The sequence below is a fragment of the Bombina bombina genome, chromosome 6, assembly GCF_027579735.1.
Source record: "Bombina bombina isolate aBomBom1 chromosome 6, aBomBom1.pri, whole genome shotgun sequence".
Taxonomy (NCBI): domain Eukaryota; kingdom Metazoa; phylum Chordata; class Amphibia; order Anura; family Bombinatoridae; genus Bombina; species Bombina bombina.
This window is the reverse complement of record NC_069504.1, coordinates 791,335,734-791,355,016: the sequence shown is the minus strand read 5'-3', so window position 1 is coordinate 791,355,016 and position 19,283 is coordinate 791,335,734. Positions and strand designations below refer to the sequence as shown.

Sequence of the window (19,283 nt, the reverse complement as noted above, 5' to 3'; positions counted from 1 at the left end):
ATTTGTTTCTCTTAAAGGCACAGTAACGTTTTTTATATTGCTTGTTAACTTGCTTTAAAGTGTTTTCCAAGCTTGCTAGTCTCATTGCTAGTCTGTACAAACATGTCTGAAACAGAGGATACTTGTTCATTATGTTTAAAAGCCATGGTGGAGCCCCATAGGAGAATGTGTACTAAATGTATTGATTTCACCTTAAACAGTAAAGATCAGTCTTTATCTATAAAAGAATTGTCACCAGAGGGGTCTGTCGAGGGGGAAGTTATGCCGACTAACTCTCCCCACGTGTCGGACCCTTCGCCTCCCGCTCAAGGGACGCACGCTAATATGGCGCCAAGTACATCAGGGACGCCCATAGGGATTACTTTGCAGGACATGGCTGCAATCATGAATAATACCCTGTCAGAGGTATTATCCAGATTGCCTGAATTGAGAGGCAAGCGCGATAGCTCTGGGGTTAGATGAGATACAGAGCGCGTAGATGCTGTAAGAGCCATGTCTGATACTGCGTCACAATATGCAGAACCTGCGGACGGAGAGCTTCAGTCTGTGGGTGACGTCTCTGATTCGGGGAGACCTGATTCAGAGATTTCTAATTTTAAATTTTAAGCTTGAGAACCTCCGTGTATTGCTTGGGGAGGTATTAGCTGCTCGTAATGACTGTGACACAATTGCAGTGCCAGAGAAATTGTGTAGGCTGGATAAATACTATGCAGTGCCGGTGAGTACTGATGTTTTCCAATACCTAAAAGGCTTACAGAAATTATTAGTAAGGAGTGGGATAGGCCCGGTGTGCCCTTTTCCCCACCACCTATATTTAGAAAAATGTTTCCAATAGATGCCACTACACGGGACTTATGGCAGACTGTCCCTAAGGTGGAGGGATCAGTTTCTACTTTAGCAAAGCGTACCACTATCCCGGTTGAGGACAGTTGTGCTTTTTCAGATCCAATGGATAAAAAATTAGAGGGTTACCTTAAGAAAATGTTTATTCAACAAGGTTTTATTTTACAGCCCCTTTGAATGCATTGCGCCTGTCACTGCTGCGGCGGCATTCTGGTTTGAGGCCCTGGAAGAGGCCATCCATACAGCTCCATTGACTGAAATTGTTGACAAGCTTAGAACGCTTAAGCTAGCTAACTCATTTGTTTCTGATGCCATTGTTCATTTGACTAAACTAACGGCTAAGAATTCCAGATTCGCCATCCAGGCGCGTAGGGCGCTATGGCTCAAATCCTGGTCAGCTGATGTGACTTCAAAGTCTAAATTACTCAACATTCCTTTCAAGGGGCAGACCTTATTCGGGCCTGGTTTGAAAGAAATGATTGCTAACATTACTGGAGGTAAGGGTCATACCCTTCCTCAGGACAGGGCCAAATCAAAGGCCAAACAGTCTAATTTTCATGCCTTTCGAAATTCCAAGGCAGGTGCAGCATCAACTTCCTCCGCTTCAAGACAAGAGGGAACTTTTGCTCAATCTAAGCAGGCCTGGAAACCTAACCAGTCCTGGAACAAAGGCAAGCAGGCCAGAAAGCCTGCTGCTGCCTCTAAGACAGCATGAAGGAACGGCCCCCTATCCGGCGACTGATCTAGTAGGGGGCAGACTTTTTCTCTTTGCCCAGGCGTGGGCAAGAGATGTTCAGGATCCCTGGGCGTTGTAGATCATATCTCAGGGATATCTTCTGGACTTCAAAGCTTCCCCTCCACAAGGGAGATTTCATCTTTCAAGGTTATCTGCAAATCAGATAAAGAAAGAGGCATTCCTACGCTGTGTGCAAGACCTCCTAGTAATGGGAGTGATCCATCCAGTTCCGCGGACGGAACTAAAACAGGGTTTTTATTCAAATCTGTTTGTGGTTCCCAAAAAAGAGGGAACCTTCAGACCAATTTTGGATCTAAAGATCTTAAACAAATTCCTCAGAGTTCCATCTTTCAAAATGGAAACTATTCGGACCATCCTACCCATGATCCAAGAGGGTCAGTACATGACCACAGTGGACTTAAAGGATGCCTACCTTCACATACCGATTCACAAAGATCATCATCGGTTCCTAAGGTTTGCCTTTCTAGACCGGCATTACCAATTTGTAGCTCTTCCCTTCGGGTTGGCTACAGCCCCGAGAATCTTTACGAAGGTTCTGGGCTCACTTCTGGCGGTTCTAAGACCGCGAGGCATAGCGGTGGCTCCGTATCTAGACGACATCCTGATACAGGCGTCAAGCTTTCAAATTGCCAAGTCTCATACAGAGATAGTTCTGGCATTTCTGAGATCGCACGGGTGGAAAGTGAACGAGGAAAAGAGTTCTCTATCCCCACTCACAAGAGTCTCCTTCTTAGGGACTCTTATAGATTCTGTAGAGAGGAAAATTTACCCGACAGAGTCCAGGTTATAAAAGCTTCTAAATGCTTGCCGTATTCTTCATTCCATTCCACGCCCTTCGGTGGCTCAGTGTATGGAGGTGATCGGCTTAATGGTAGCGGCAATGGACATAGTGCCATTTGCGCGCCTACATCTCAGACCGCTGCAATTATGCATGCTAAGTCAGTGGAATGGGGATTACACAGATTTGTCCCCTGTGCTAAATCTGAATCAAGAGACCAGAGATTCTCTTCTCTGGTGGTTGTCTCGGGTCCACCTGTCCGAGGGTATGACCTTTCGCAGGCCAGATTGGACAATTGTAACAACAGATGCCAGCCTTCTAGGTTGGGGTGCAGTCTGGAACTCCTTGAAGGCACAGGGATCGTGGACTCAGGAGGAGAAACTCCTTCCGATAAATATTCTGGAGTTAAGAGCAATATTCAATGCTCTTCTGGCTTGGCCTCAGTTAGCAACACTGAGGTTCATCAGATTTCAGTCGGACAATATCACGACTGTGGCTTACATCAACCATCAAGGGGAAACCAGGAGTTCTCTAGCGATGTTAGAAGTCTCAAAAATAATTCGCTGGACAGAGACTCACTCTTGCCACCTGTCAGCAATCCATATCCCAGGCGTGGAGAACTGGGAGGCGGATTTTCTAAGTCGTCAGACTTTTCACCCGGGGGAGTGGGAACTCCATCCGGAGGTGTTTGCTCAGTTGATTCATCGTTGGGGCAAACCAGAGTTGGATCTCATGGCGTCTCGGGACCCAGAAGCGACGCTGATAGATGCTCTAGCAGCGCCTTGGTTCTTCAACCTGGCTTATGTGTTTCCACCGTTTCCTCTGCTCCCTCGACTGATTGCCCAAATCAAACAGGAGAGAGCATCGGTGATTCTAATAGCGCCTGCGTGGCCACGCAGGACCTGGTATGCAGACGTAGTGGACATGTCATCCTTTCCACCATGGACTCTGCCTCTAAGACAGGACCTTCTAATACAAGGTCCTTTCAATCATCCAAATCTAATTTCTCTGAGACTGACTGCATGGAGATTGAACGCTTGATTCTATCAAAGCGTGGCTTCTCTGAGTCAGTCATTGATACCTTAATACAGGCACGAAAGCCTGTTACCAGGAAAATCTATCACAAGATATGGCGTACATATCTTTACTGGTGTGAATCCAAGAATTACTCATGGAGTAAGGTTAGGATTTCTAGGATATTGTCCTTTCTCTAAGAGGGTTTGGACAAAGGATTATCAGCTAGTTCCTTAAAGGGACAGATTTCTGCTCTGTCTATTCTTTTGCACAAGCGTCTGGCAGAAGTTCCAGACGTCCAGGCATTGTGTCAGGCTTTGGTTAGAATTAAGCCTGTGTTTAAATCTGTTGCTCCCCCATGGAGCTTAAACTTGGTTCTTAAAGTTCTTCAAGGAGTTCCGTTTGAACCCCTTCATTCCATTGATATTAAGCTTTTATCTTGGAAAGTTCTGTTTTTGATGGCTATTTCCTCGGCTCAGAGAGTCTCTGAGCTATCTGCCTTACAATGTGATTCTCCTTATCTGATTTTTCATGCAGATAGGGTAGTTCTGCGTACCAAACCTGGGTTTTTACCTAAGGTGGTTTCTAACAAGAATATCAATCAAGAGATTGTTGTTCCATCATTGTGTCCTAATCCTTCTTCAAAGAAGGAACGTCTTTTACATAATCTGGACGTAGTCCGTGCCTTGAAGTTTTACTTACAAGCTACTAAAGATTTTCATCAAACATCTTCCCTGTTTCTCGTTTATTCTGGACAGAGGAGAGGTCAAAAAGCTTCGGCAACCTCTCTTTCCTTTTGGCTTCAGAGTATTATACGCCTAGCCTATGAGACTGCTGGACAGCAGCCCCCTGAAAGAATTACAGCTCATTCTACTAGAGCTGTGGCTTCCACCTGGGCCTTTAAAAATGAGGCCTCTGTTGAACAGATTTGCAAGGCCGCGACTTGGTCTTCGCTTCACACTTTTTCAAAATTTTACAAATTTGATACTTTTGCTTCTTCGGAGGCTGTTTTTGGGAGAAAGGTTCTTCAGGCAGTGGTTCCTTATGCTTAATCCCTGCCTTGTCCCTCCCATCATCCGTGTACTTTAGCTTTGGTATTGGTATCCCATAAGTAATGGATGATCCGTGGACTGGATACACTTAACAAGAGAAAACATAATTTATGCTTACCTGATAAATTTATTTCTTTTGTAGTGTGTCCAGTCCACGGCCCGCCCTGTCATTTTAAGGCAGGTCTAAAATTTAATTAAACTACAGTCACCACTGCACCCTATGGTTTCTCCTTTCTCTGTTTGTTTCGGTCGAATGACTGGATATGGCAGTTAGGGGAGGAGCTATATAGCAGCTCTGCTGTGGGTGATCCTCTTGCAACTTCCTGTTGGGAAGGAGAATATCCCATAAGTAATGGAGGATCCGTGGACTGTATACACTACAAGAGAAATAAATTTATCAGGTAAGCATAAATTATGTTTTTCTTTCTTTCATGATTCAGATAGAACATGCACATTTAAACATCTTTGTAATTTGCTCCTACTATCAATTTTTCTTCATTCTCTATCTTTATTTAAAAAGCAGGAATTATAAGCTTAGGGGCCAGTCCATTTTAGGTTCAGCACCATGATAGTTCTCAACCAAAAATGGGCCGGCTCTTAAGCTTTACATTCCTGCTTTTTAAATAAAGATAGCAAGAGAACAAAGAAAATTTGATAATAGGAGTAAATTAGAAAGTTGCTTAAAATTGCATGCTCTATCTGAAAGTAATGTCTCTCTCTTATATATACTTAGAGACATGGAGAATTACATTTTCATTATTCAGATATCAAGAAATTTTAAGAGACTTTCCATCTAAAGGGGAGGAGAGTCCACTGCTTCATTCATCACTTGTGGGAATTTAGAACCTGGCCACCAGGAGGAGGCAAAGACACCCCAGCCAAAGGCTTAAAAACCTCCCCCAGTCATTCTTTGCCTTTCGTCACAGGAGGTTGGCAGAGAAGTGTCAGAAGATTCGGAGTAGTCTCTTATGGAGGGTAGTACTCTTCGCAATAGTACTGGACTTTTAAGTAGACCTGTCAGCCTCTCAGTGAGAGCATGGGTGAAAGTTAGAATCCGGAGATGCAGGGGGAGTTCTTCTGTGAAACCATCCCCACTCGTTAACATCTCCTTAAAGGGACAGTTTACTCCAAAATTTCTCTGCTTTAATTTGTTCCCAATGATCCACTTTACCTGCTGGAGTGTATTAAATTGTTTACCAGTAGCTCCTTTACCCTTATATTGGCATTTGAAATTGTTAATTTAGCATGTGGTATCCCCACCTATTCTGAAAGTTTGTGGCCGCGCGTACCAGCTATAGATAAGCTTTGTAAACACAGCCAGCAGAAGAAATTACACTCCCAGTCGGATATAGCAGAGATAAGGTAATACAATGTTGATTTTTCTATTGTTCTCTCAAAGTACTGGTGATTGTTTTAAGGACAGATATAAGATAAAGAAGCAGGTACATGTGCACAATGTGATAGAGTAATGATTTCTGATTATACCTACAAGCTCAACCCATTTTATTAGATTGTGGCTTCAAAACACAAAATCAGAGCTTAAATATACACAAATAAGCCTTAAAAAGCTAATTTTCATACATTTTTTTACTCTGCAGTTGGTAAAAAAAGCAATTGTAAACACATTAAGGGAAAAACTATTTTACAGTATACTGTCCCTTTAAGCAATCAGCGTTGACGAGTTTCGCTGCCTGCTTTTATTCTTTCAAGTCCATGTCAGGAGCAACGCTACTAACCTGTCACACTTGAAGGGCCGTGTTCCTGTTTCACGGCGTTGATTCTGGTAAGATCGTTTCAATATATATATATATATATATATGTGTGTGATAATGCATGAAGACAGGGTCACAGTGTAGAATCTAGGTTAATACCCTCGGAAGGGGGTTATGGAACAAGGGGGATTTTAATATACATAATAATGTTTATTGTGTTTTTTGCTGCACTTGTGTGAGATGAGACTCTGTCAATGTGGAACAGTTAGAGCGGGATTGAGGCAAGCTTTTTGGTGCGTCTCTCGCTCAGTGCAGGGGCGGTCCTGCATGGCATTCCATGTGACCAGGTGTGGCCTCAGTAACTTCCTCTTTCTCAACCTGTGTCCGGAGGAGACGAAAGCTGTTTCTAGTAGTCCGGGTCATAGGAGGTGGTGAGTGCCCTGGCAATTGGGATATAAAGGTGCCATTTAATCTATAATCAAGTCCGTAATAAACGCGCAAGCTATGGAGGACTCTGATATGTTTGAGGGTACTCCTTCCTTATCTAAAACTACTAACTTTGTATACTGTGAGGAGGTTCTGGTGGAACCACCATTACAGCTCTGTTCCACATGTTATGACAATATTACTACTTCTAAAAAGAATAAAGTATGTAGTACAACTGAGCCGTCCACCTCTGAGGGTTCTCCGTCCTGCGAGGTGCGTTCCCTACAAGCATTTCCGATTACACAAGCAGTTCCCCAGGGCACTTCTAACCATCCCGCGGGAGGAGCCTTTTGGCCTCCAGACTTCGCTGATCAATTGCAGACGGCGGTTTCTGCAGCCATAAATGCGATGCCTCATCCTACTAAGCACAAGCGGATATTTTGGACAGATTATCCGCGGAGGAGGACAATTCCGATTTATTGAAGGATGTCGCTTCTGAGTCGGAATCGGCTACTTCTAGGCCTCCATCCGCGGAGGAACCAGATTCAAATTTAAGATGGAGCATTTGCGTTTCCTGCTGAAGGAAGTGCTTGCTATGCTGGAGGTTCCAGAACCAAAACTACCGGAGGAACCATCTATCCCTAAATTTGATAGGGTTTACGAGGACAGGGTAGTGCCCTATCATTATTAAAAAATAATGGGAGAAACTAGGTTCGCCTTTTTCTCCTTCATCTTCTTTTAAGAAGCTTTTCCCCGTTCCGGACGCGCAGCTTGAACTGTGGGGAACCGTCCCCATCTCCACACTAGCTATATGAACGGCCATTCCGCTTGAGGATAGCTCCTCATTTAAGGAACCCATGGATAAAAAATGGAGTCCATGTTGCAGAAGATGTTCCAACTGACGGGGTTCGTTTTCCAACCGGTTGCGGCTGTCGATGCGGTGGCTGGTGCGGCTACCTATTGGTGTGATGCTCTATCTGCAATGGTCGAGGTGGAGACTCCCCTCTATGAGATTTTGGATCGAATCAAAGCCTTAAGGGTAGCGCATTCCTTCATTTGTGATGCTAACATGTAGATTATTCGCCTGAATGCTAAGACGTCAGGGTTTTCTATTTTAGCTTGCAGGGCTCTGTGGCTAAAATCGTAGTCTGGTAACATGACATCTAAGTCTCATATGCTTTCCCTACCATTCAAGGGAAAGGTTTTGTTTGGCCTGGGCCTGGATTCTATCATATCTACAGTCACGGGTGGCAAGGATAAGAAAGCCAAACCTAAGGGATCTACTTTTCGTCCCTTTCACGCAGACAAGTCTCAGCACCAGCAACCTTCCGCAAAATCTGAGCAATCCAAGGGATCTTGGAAGCCAGCAAACTCTTGCAATAAGTCCAAGCAGAACAAGAAGTCCGCCGAGTCAAAGTCGGAAAGAAGGGGTGGCTCCCGACCTGTCCTTTGACCTGGTAGGGGGCAGACTATCTCTTTTTGTGGAGGCTTGGAGGGGGGACGTTACAGACCCTTGGGTCCTGGAGGTCGTCGCCCAGGGGTACAGGATAGGTTTCAAATCGTACCCGCCCAGAGGCAGGTTCCTCCTTTCAAACATCTCCAACACCAGAAAAGAGAGATGCCTTCCGGGGATGTGTGAGGGATCTTTCAACTCTCGGGGTAATCGTCCTAGTTCCTCCGGCAGAAAAAGGTCTGGGGTATTATTCAAACCTTTTTTGTGGTCCCAAAGAAGGAGGGCATGTTTTGTCCAATTCTGGACCTCAAGACCCTAAACAAGTTTTTGTCAGTCCCATCGTTCAAGATGGAGACGATCAGGTCAATTTTGCCTCTGGCTCAGGAGGGGCAATTCATGACAATGGCCCCAAGAGTCTTTTCAAAGGTTCTGGGAGCTCTACTCGCAGTAGCGAGAGCCAGAGGGATAGCAGTGGCTCCGTATCTGGACAATATCCTGGTCCAGGCTCCATCCTACAGTCTGGTGGAAAATCATTTGAGATAGCTCCTCCTATTTCGATCCCACGGGTGGAAGATAAACTAAGGAAAGAGTTAATTGGTCCCCAGCAACAGGGTGGAGTTCCTGGGTGCGATACTAGATTCTTCTGTGATGAAGATATTCCTGACAGACCAGAGACGTTGCAAGCTTGTGTCCAACTGTCTAGCCCTGTACACATTCTCCAGGACATCTGTGGCCAAGTGCATGAAGGTAATCGGGCTCATGGTATCCAGCATAGATGTCATTCCATTCGCCAGTTTTCATCTCAGACCTCTGCTGCTGTGCATGTTGAGACAATGGAACGGCGATCATTCAGATTTGTCCCAACAGATATCTCTGGACAGACCGGGGAGGGAGTCCCTGTCTTGGTGGACCCGACTGGGCCAGTTGTCCCATGGGACTTCCTTCCTGAGACCATCCTGGGAGATTGTAACCACGTATGCGAGTCTTTCTGGATGGGGAGCCGTTTGGGGTGCCAGAAAGGCACAAGGCAGATGGACTCGAAAGGAATCGAGTCTACCTATAAATATTCTGGAACTTCGAGCGATTTTCAATGCTCTGAAGGCTTGGCCCCCTCTGGGGCCATCCCAATTCATCAGATTCCAATTGGACAACATCACCTCAGTGGCTTACATAAACAGGGGGGGACATGAAGCTCCCTAGCAATGAGGGAAGTATCTCAGATTCTGGAATGGGCAGAGACTCACTATTGTTCGCTCTCAGCGATCCACATTCCGGGTGTGGACAACTGGGAAGCGGATTTTCTGAGCAGGCAGACGTTTCATTCCACCCCGAGATGTTTGCGGAGATCTGCAGCAGATGGGGGACGCCGGAAGTAGATCTCATGGCATCCAGACTCAATTGCAAGCTACCCAGATACGGTCGCGATCCAGGGAACCCCAGACGGAACTAATAGATGCCTTGGTGGTACCCTGGGACTTCAATCTAATCTACATATTTCACTGGTTGCCTCTTCTACCTCGTGTAGTGGACCGCATCAAGCAGGTGCAAGCTTCGGCTATTCTGATTGCTCCGTCGTGGCCGCGGAGGACGTGGTTTGCAGATCTAGTGGGGATGTCGTCATATCCGCTGTGGAAGTTACCTTGTTGCAAGGATCTGCTAGTTCAAGGTCCTTTTCTACATCAAAATCTCAATTCTCTGAGGCTGACTGCGTGGGGATTGAACGTCTAGTCTTAGCCAAAAGAGGTTTTCTGGAGAGAGTGATCGACACTCTCTCGTCTAGGCCAGGAAGCCGGTCACTAGACGCATCTACCACAAGGTGTGGAGGACCTACTTTTCCTGGTGTGAGGAACGAGGATACCCATGGCATAAAGTCAAGGTATCCAAGATTTTGGCCTTTCTCTAAGATTGTCTGGATAAGGGTCTTACCGCTTGTTCCCTAAGGGGACAGATCTCGGCTTTATTGGTTCTGTTGCATAAGAAGCTTGCGGAGCTTCCTGACATTCAGTCCTTTGTTCGGGCTCTGCCTAGGATTAGACCGGTTTTCAGGAATCCGGCTTCTCCCTGGAGTTTAAACATGGTGCTTAGGGTTTTGCAGAGGGCTCTGTTTGAGCCTATGCATGCCCTGGACATTAAAATTCTCTTATGGAAGGTCCGGTTATTGGCTATTGCATTGGCATGCAGTCCCTGAGTTGGGAGCCTTACAATTTGGGCCTCCTTACTTGGTTTTTCATGGTGACAAAGTGTTCTGCAAACCGGTTTGGGATTTCTAACCCCAGTGTGTAGTGTTGAGTCGTAACATTAACCGGGAAAAAGTTGTTTTCTTCCTTGTGTCCTAACCCGTCCTCTTCATAATCTGGATGTGGTTCGGGCCTTGAAGTTTTATCTTCAAGCCACGAAGGAGTTCAGACAGACGTTGTCCTTATTCGTTGTGTATTCTGGAAGGCGCAGAGGGCCTCTGCAACTTCTCTATCTTTTTAGTTGAGGAGTATGATCAGTCTGGCTTATGAGACAGCAGGACACAAGCCTCCTCAGAGGATTACGGCTCACTCGACTAGAGCTGTGGCCTCTTCTTGGGCCTTTAAAGGGACAGTCAACACCAGAATTTTTGTTGTTTAAAAAGATAGATAAACCCTTAATTACAAATTTCCCAGTTTTTCATAACCAACACAGTTATAATTATACACGTTTTACCTCTGTAATTACCTTGTATCTAAGCCTCAGCAGACTGCCCCCTTATTTCAGTTCTTTTGACAGACTTGCAGTTTAGCCAATCAGAGCTGTCTCCATGGTAAATTCACGTGCATGAGCTCAATGTTATCTATATGAAAAACGTGAACTAATGCCCTCTAGTGGTGAAAAACTAGCAAAATGCATTTAGATTAGAGGCGGCCTTCAAGGTCTAAGAAATTAGCATATGAACCTCCTAGGTTTAGCTTTCTACTAAGAATAACAAGAGAACAAAGCAAAATTGGTGATAAAAGTAAATTAGAAAGTTGTTTAAAATTACATGCCCTAGCTGAATCATAAAAGTTTTTTTTGGACTTGAGTGTCCCTTTAAGAATGAGGCTTCTATGGAGCAGATTTGTAAGGCGGCAACCTGGTCATCCTTACAAACTTTTGCAAAAGTTTACAAATTTGACATTTTTACTTCGTCGGAAGCAGCTTTTGGGAGACAGGTTCTGCAGGCTGTGGTGCCCTCAGTATAGGGTCTGCCTCTTTTACCCTCCCCTTTTCTTCATTCAGTGTCCTCTAGAGCTTGGGTATTTGTTCCCACAAGTGAAGAATGAAGCAGTGGACTCTCCTCCCCTTTAGAAGGAAAACATACAATATGCTTACCTTATAATTTAATTTCCATCGTGGGGAGGACAGTCCACTGTACCCGCCCGTTCTCAGGTGGGCGGACCTAAATTTATTTTTTGTTTTTCTGTCACCAATTATACCCTGATATTTTTAATGACTGGGGGATGAGGGAAGTGGGGGAGGTATTTAAGTCTTTGGCTGGGGTGGCTTTGCCTTCTCCTGGTGGCCGGGTTCTTAATTCCTACAAGTGATGAATGAAGCAGTGGACTCTCCTCCCACAGATGCAAAATAAATTATCAGGTAAGCATAATTTGTGGGGGGTTTTAATCACATTTTTTGGTATGTTTTGTTGAAAATCGTATATCTAGGTAGGCTTAGGAGCTGCAATGCACTACTTTGAGCCAGCTACTGATTGGTGGCTACACAAATATACCATTGTCAGATATGTTCAGCTAGCCCCCAGTAGTGCATTGCTTCTTTCAAGCTGACTCAAACTATATTTTTAATCCCTTTGCAGAGGTAAAACAAATAGAGCATTTTATCATTGAACCGTTGTATACATAGAACACATTGGAACATTTTGTTTTAGCACTTTTATGCCCTTTAAATTAATTGAGACAGATTTCTCAGAAATATGTGATCCCTGTACCTTTTAAAAAATAAATAAAATAAATATATTTTCTTACTTAAAGGGACACTCAAGTCAAAATTAAACTTTCATGATTTAGATAGAGCATGCAATTTTTAAAGAACTTTCCAATTTACTTCCATTAACAAAATGTGCTCAGTCTTTTTATATTTACACTTTTTGAGTCACCAGATCCTACTGAGCATGTGCAAGAATTCACAGAATATACGTATATGCATTTGTGATTGGCTGATGACTGTCACATGATACAGGATGAAGTGGAAATAGACAAAACTTTTAAATTTGTCAGAAAAAGATCTACTATTCATTTGAAGTTCAGATTTTTTTATCATGCATTTGTCAATTATGAAAATCTACTGTTTTTACTGGTCCTTTAAATATATGTAACTTTTCCCTACTATTTATCCCTCAGAGAGTTTCATTTCCATCACCCCAAGCGATCATTGTCACTGAGTATGAGAAAGACTGGAGCTATGAAGAAAGGTGGCATCTGCTCAGCAGAGTTCCTGAAATATTTCATCCCTTCTCTGTTCATCTCCCATGTGCTGGCTCTGGGACTCGGGTGAGTGTGAGAGACCAGCGGTTCTCTGTGACTCCTTAGTGGTACTTTAAATATGCATTTAAGCACTAATGCAAAAATTACTTGTAATGCCAATTAAACAAAAAGAAGAGGTTAGCCACAATAGAAAAATAAGTCTCTTGTGATATAAAGCTTTTTCTTTGATAAAGTGTTGATAGTCCATAAGCCTTGACATGGTATTATACTCCACAACACCAGGAGGCAGGCAAAAATTACCCAACATATCAAGAGCTTTTATATCTCACACCTCCTGATTACCCTCAGTTTAAATGTTTGCCTTCACAGGAGAAAGGGGAAATAGTGAGGTACTGATACCATAGTCAGTGAGAGTAATCTCCCTTTTTTTGCATTTATTTATTTTTTATTATTTTTATGACATGACAATAAAAGCATAGTTGTGTTGGTTAACATAAAAACTTAATGCTGTTACCAGTTTTTTGGATAGAAGCATGAAACCGTTAACAAGAAAAAAGAAAAAGACAACTGGTGGTCTTGCTCACTACGCTTATTGTAAGTCCAATGTTAGTGGCTAACTGCGTCTTGATGTTGCAATGTTTTCCTGGAATGTAGAAGGCTTAACAGAATAAACTTAAACAATCATTTTATCGTTTCATTTCAGCTGGATGCGCTGTGGATATGGTAAGAGAAGTAAAAGGGAGGAAAAGAATAAAGGAGGGAGAGGGGAGAAGAGTGGTTGAGGAGGAGAGGATTATGGAAAAGTATAGAAGGAGTCGAATAGGGGTTTCAAAACTTCAAGGACCAGGGAGCCACCTCTGCCCGAGAGGGGGCATCTTGTTGTTTCAAATTCATATGTGTTTTGGTCTATGTAGAGTGATAGGGTTGTAATGAAGTGTTAGGTTCCTGGATTAATTCCTCCCAAAGGAACCTTGCGTTCTGGAAAAATGCTAGTTTATTGCATTTTCGATACCAGGGCTGAAGAGTTCTGATACTCTGATATCGAGCCACATGTTCCTCATGAGCGTGTTTGGAGTTTTCCAGTTGAGAGCCATTAACTACCTAGCGCCATTTAATCTATTTTGTAAAAGTAACAATTTGATTTTACTAGGGAGTCTGGGGAGATCTCTTTCATTTATGTATGTGAAGCAGAGACAAGCCCAGTGCAATATACAGCTTTGTTACACTTACACTTTGTGCACTTTGCGTCTTTTCAGTCTTATTGCATTTAAAGTGAAGGTAAACTTTGATGAATGAAAGTCTGTTTTTTTAAAATACTATTAAAAACAGGGGCACTTTCATTCATCAGTTTAGAAGCCAGCCGTTTTGATTAAAACCTTACTTTTGTTTTTTTCACAGCCAGAGCAGCTTCCCCTACTGGAGATCCTCTCTTCACACGTCATCAGTGACTAATCCGGCTTCCTCCAATCTCGGAATGGCCTCAGGCAATGACTACCCTGGGGGGAAAGCTGTTATTGGAGGAAGCTGGATTAGTCATTGATGACGTGTGAAGAGTGGATCTCCGGGTGGGGGAAACTGCTCTGGCTGTGCAAACTTTGTAAACTTTGATGAATGAAAGTGCCCCTGTTTTTAATAGTATTTTTAAAAAACAGGCTTTCTTTCATCAGTTTACCTTTACTTTAAGCTTTGAACTTTCTCATTTGTAATTTAATACATTTAAAATTTTGATCTAGCAGTGATTTTACACATTCTGATTATGCTTTGAAAGTTTATATGCTACTTTAATAAGTTATAATCATGCTTTGTATACAATTACATTGCACTTTGTATTTTCTCTATTGTTCACTGACCGCTTCAGAAAGTGACAGACGAGTTCCCAGAGTATGCCTGAAGCTCTCTCACAAATCTTGTGAAATTTTCTAAGCATTTTAAACAAGCTTGTCTCACTGATTTGTCTTACCAGCTGTATGTAGGTGAAGTTTGCTCAAAATTCACAATACACTTATTTTAACAGAAAAGTAATATATACTAAAATATAGGCAAAAGCTTGTAGTGAAATCTTTTCAGTTAAATTTGGAATTGATGCAAACAGAACCTTTTTATCAGCCCAAGGGGTTCTCCAGTTACCTTCTCTCTCCCATGTCATGTGATGGAAGGCATCTCTCATCTCTCATTTCCAGTTTCCTCCCCCTTTCTTAGAAAATTCAGTGAGTTCTGCCCCTGTGAAGTCAGCACTATATTCTCTCTCTAAACTGGAGAATGTTTGATTATCTTTCCCACATAAAGTAATGATGCTCTCTGGAAAACTGAAGCTGACATTTTTTCAGTTCTAATTTGAATAAAAGACATACAAAGTGCAATCTAATTTAGGAAAGATACACATAAATATACAAAGTATGAGCCTAATTTGTTAAAGTTACACAGAAACTGTGAAGGCATAATCAGAAATTGTGAAATCACAATCCTAAATACACTGCTGTATGCAAAATAAAATACAAAATAGAAAGTGCAAAGTTTAAGTTTAATAAAATGTAATCTGAAGTGTAAATTTATATAAAATAGAAAGCACAAAGTATAAATGCAGCAGAACGGTTATGTCATGCAGTGCTATATTGCACTATGCAGAAACGCCCATTGGAGAAGCAAGTCCGGCCGATACACGGACGAAACGCGTAGGGTTTGTGGTGGGACACTTCGTCAAACCCTATTGACAGCCTGCAGTTTGTGAGGCACTGTGCCTGAAGGGGGACGCTCCAGAATCTTTGCTCCACCAGGGACGTCAGACGCGGTTCTCTTTGAATCGGTGAGGTGTGAACACAGACGCTTGGTGTATCGAGTGAGGCTCAGACTGTCACTGCTGTTGATCGTGTTGTGACTGGGGACTTTTCAAGCTTACTTAAGTGTAAGTTGCTATGTGTTACTATTGTACTTTACTTTAATAAAATTCTCAAGTTTTTGCGCTTCTCCTACTCCTCCTTTGTAGCTTGTGACCAATGCTTGCGTGGCAGGGGCAGTTATCCTTTGGTGTGACTCTCTTTATCTGAAATGGTTGTCAGAAGATATTTCTCTGGAAGAAATTTAAGATAATTTGAAACTGATCAAAGTAGCAAACTCCTTTATTTACAAAGCATTTATGAACATTATTCATTTAAATGCCAAGAATGTGGCTTTAGCTGTGCTTGCTAGATGAGCATTATGGTTAGTCAGAGTTGCCCTCTTCTGAGGTTTCAATCTGACTATGTCATGCAGTGGCATATATAACTCATCGGTGGGGGGACGATGACCAGGAGTTCGCTAGCAATAAAGGAGGCCTCTTGCATTCTTTCTTGGGCAGAAGGAAATTGCTGTATCATTTCAGCTATTCCTATTTTGGGAGTCAGCAATTAGGAAACCAACATAGTCGTCAGACTTTTCATTCGGGCAAACGGTTTCTCAACCAAGAAGTTTTCGATCAAATTATAGAACTTCGGGTTGTGCCAGAAATTGATATGATGACTTCCCGTTTGAAATACAAACTTCATATCTCATAGATGCTCTGTTTTTTTCCATGGTCTTTTTATCTAATGTACATATTCCCTCTGTTTGGTCTGCTTCCCCGACTAATAGCTCAGATCAAGTTGGAGATTTCTCCACTAATCCTCATTGGTCCAGCTTGGCCCAGCAGGACTTGGTATGCCGATCTGATTCAGATTCCAACTCTCCTCCTTGGACTCTTCCCTTACAAAGATACCTTCCTTTTTGGAGGGCCTTTCTTGCATCCAAATTAAACGTTTAGTTCTATGCCAGAGAGATTTTTCTGATTCTTATCATAAGGTGTGGAAAGTTTATGTTTCTTGTTAAAAATGTACAGGGTTTTTATTGGGATTCTTTTTGAAATTCCGTTTCATAGGTTCTGCAAGATAGTTTAGATGCAGGGTTTATTATCAGATGGTTCTTTGAAGGCTCAGATTTCTGTGTTGTACCATAAATAAACTTTTAGAATGCTAGTTATTCAAAGCTTTGTTCAGGTTCTTGTTAAGATTAGACCAGTGGTTAGACCAGCGTCTCCTCCTTGGAATTTTTGAGAGCACTACAGGTTCATCCTTCTGAATTTGTTTTGTCATGAAGGTTTTGTTTCTCTTAGCTATTTCTTCAGCCAGAAGAGTTTCAGAACTTTAAGCATTGTCTTGTGAGTCTCTCCTTATCTTGTTTTTTATAGTGAAGGTTGTTTCTTATCAGAATTTCAATCCAGCGATTGTTGTTCCTTCTATGTGTCCTCCAAAAAATACTAAAGAAAGACATTTACATAACTTGTAGTCATAGCTTTAAAGCTAGCTTCTTCTTTGTTTGTTTGTTCATTTTTCAGGCCAGCTTAGAGGTCAGAAGGCTGCTGCAGTTACTTTAGCCTCTTGGTTAAAACAACAAATTCAAAAAGCCTTCTTGGAAGCCGGAAAATCTCCACCACATATTACTGCACACTCTACTAGAACTGTATCCACTTCTTGGGCTTTTGAAAAATGAGGCTTCTTTTGAACAGATTTGCAAAGCTGCTACTTGGTTTTCATATTTTTACGCAATTTTTATCATTTTAATGTTCTCCAGGCTGCAATGTCTGCCGTGCTGCAGTGCCTGCCTATAATATTTTTTTTATGTCCCACCCTTTTTGATGGTATTGTGGACTCCATAGCTTGGGTATTAGATCCCATATGTCAAGGCTCATGGGCTCTCACCACCTCATGAAAGAAAACAAAATGTATGCTTACCTGATAATTTCATTTCTTTCATGGTGGTGAGAGTCCACGAGACCCTCCCTAATTTAATCTTAAAACGACTGTTGTAGCATGCACTTCATTTACCCTGCTTTGTTTTTGCTGCTCTTCTGTTTTCTCCTTTTCTTATTTATACTGTAGACTGAGGGGAATCAAAAGGTGGGAGAGATTAAAGCTTTTGGTATGTTGGGTAATTTTTACCTGCCTCCTGGTGGAGTGGCGTTTCAATCGCATATTTCAAGTTTCATGGACTCTCACAACCATTAAAGAAATGAATTTATCAGGTAAGCATACATTTATTTTATTTTTTATAAAAGTTTCTTAAGTTAAAGACAAATCTAGAGAAAAAGCTTTATTCAGCAGAGGGGTGCAAGCTGTGTTTCCTTAAAGGGACACTGTACCCAAAATTTTTCTTTTGTAATTCAGAAAGAGCATGCAATTTTAAGCAACTTTCTCATTTACTCCTATTATCAATTTTTCTTCATTCTCTTGCTATCATTATTTGAAAAAGAAGGCATCTAAGCTTTTTTTGGTTTCAGTACTCTGGACAGCAGTTTTTTATTGGTGGATGAACTTATCCACCAATCAGCAAGGACAACCCAGGTTGTTCACCAAAAATGGGCCGGCATCTAAACTTACATTCTTGCATTTCAAATAAAGATACCATGAGAATGAAGAAAATTTGATAATAGGAGTAAATTAGAAAGTTGCTTAAAATTTCATGCTCAATTTGAATCACGAAAGAAAATTTTTGGGTACAGTGTCCCTTTAATAGTTAATTTCAGTACACTCTTTGCCACTTTATGAAACCCAGTGTGTAGTGACATTAGCAGGCTCCCACTTCATGACTTTCTCACATCGCTCCTACAGCTATCACTGAGGCACAATACGATCTATATTTTACCAATGGGTCTTGTCAAGTTCCAGTAACAATTAAAGGGACATGAGACGCATTTTTTTTCTTTGATGTTTCAGATAGAGCATGCAATTTTAAACAACAAACTAATTTACTTCTATTGTCAAGGTTTCTTTTGTTGAAAAGCAGGGACATCAGCTCAGGAGCATGCAAGCCTCTGAAGCACTATATGGCAGCAGTTCTGCAAGAATGTTATCCAGTTAGCACTAGACAGCAGCAAGATTTTCTTCCATGTAGAGCTGCAGATACAACACCATGGGAGCAAAGCAAATTTGATAATATAAGTAAAATGGAAACTTTTTTTAAAACTGTGCTCTGTCTGAAACTCGCAATATTTTTTGTGGTTTCATATCCCTTTAATAAGCATGTCTCAAAGTTTTGTCTGGATAAAACCTTACAGATGTACATTTAAACACTATGGGCTAGATTACAAATGGAGCACAAATGATAACGCAGGGTGCGTCATATTTGCACAACCTTGTGCAAAGAATATTCACAATTTGGTATTACAAGTGGATGATTAACCAAAGCATCTTGACATGACTGAAACTTTTTAGCACGCCCTATATTTGAATGGATAGCACAGTGAACAATGCTAGCCTGCTCATTGCATTTATATTACAAGAGATGAGTTAGGTGTTGCATTTGAACGCAATATACTGCTGTTAGATGTAGCGCTTTAAGACCTGAAGTAAACCATTATACCATAGAACTACATAAATAACTCTACTATGTGCACAACATCAGCTTAACGCTCGGGCGATATCCAACATGAATTTTACTGTGCACCCCTATATAAGTGTGTGTTTTGTGCACCTGACATGCACATGTTGGCGCACTGTAGACTAGTTGGCGCACTGTAGACTAATGCTCGATCAATAACTTTTGGCACATAATAGAAGCATTATTGAATGTATTTGAGATGTGTTAATGCACAATAGTGCAAATATTTTTGTGCTTCAGTTGTAATCTAGGCTTATACCCCCCCTTTTTTTATTTAGCATAATATTTTATTTAAATGGTTAGAATTATGGTGGCCTCCAAGGGGAAGGAGCCTACCTGTCAAGGTTCAACGCACATTTCGAAGAGATGGAATGCAAGTCAAAATGAAACTTTCATGATTCAGAAAGAGCGCACCA

The 19,283-nt window shown here is 42.0% G+C and overlaps 1 protein-coding gene across 2 annotated transcripts in view; it reads left to right on the top strand.

Annotated features, from left to right (window-relative positions):
* The window catches only part of BNIP3L (BCL2 interacting protein 3 like), a 157,164-nt gene that overhangs the window by 87,255 nt on the left and 50,626 nt on the right, over nt 1-19,283 (top strand). For both annotated transcript variants that reach the window (XM_053718104.1, XM_053718103.1), the window contains exon 5: nt 12,397-12,546. In XM_053718104.1, coding sequence (XP_053574079.1) covers nt 12,397-12,546 — 150 coding nt within the window. The remainder of the gene's footprint in view (nt 1-12,396; nt 12,547-19,283) is intronic.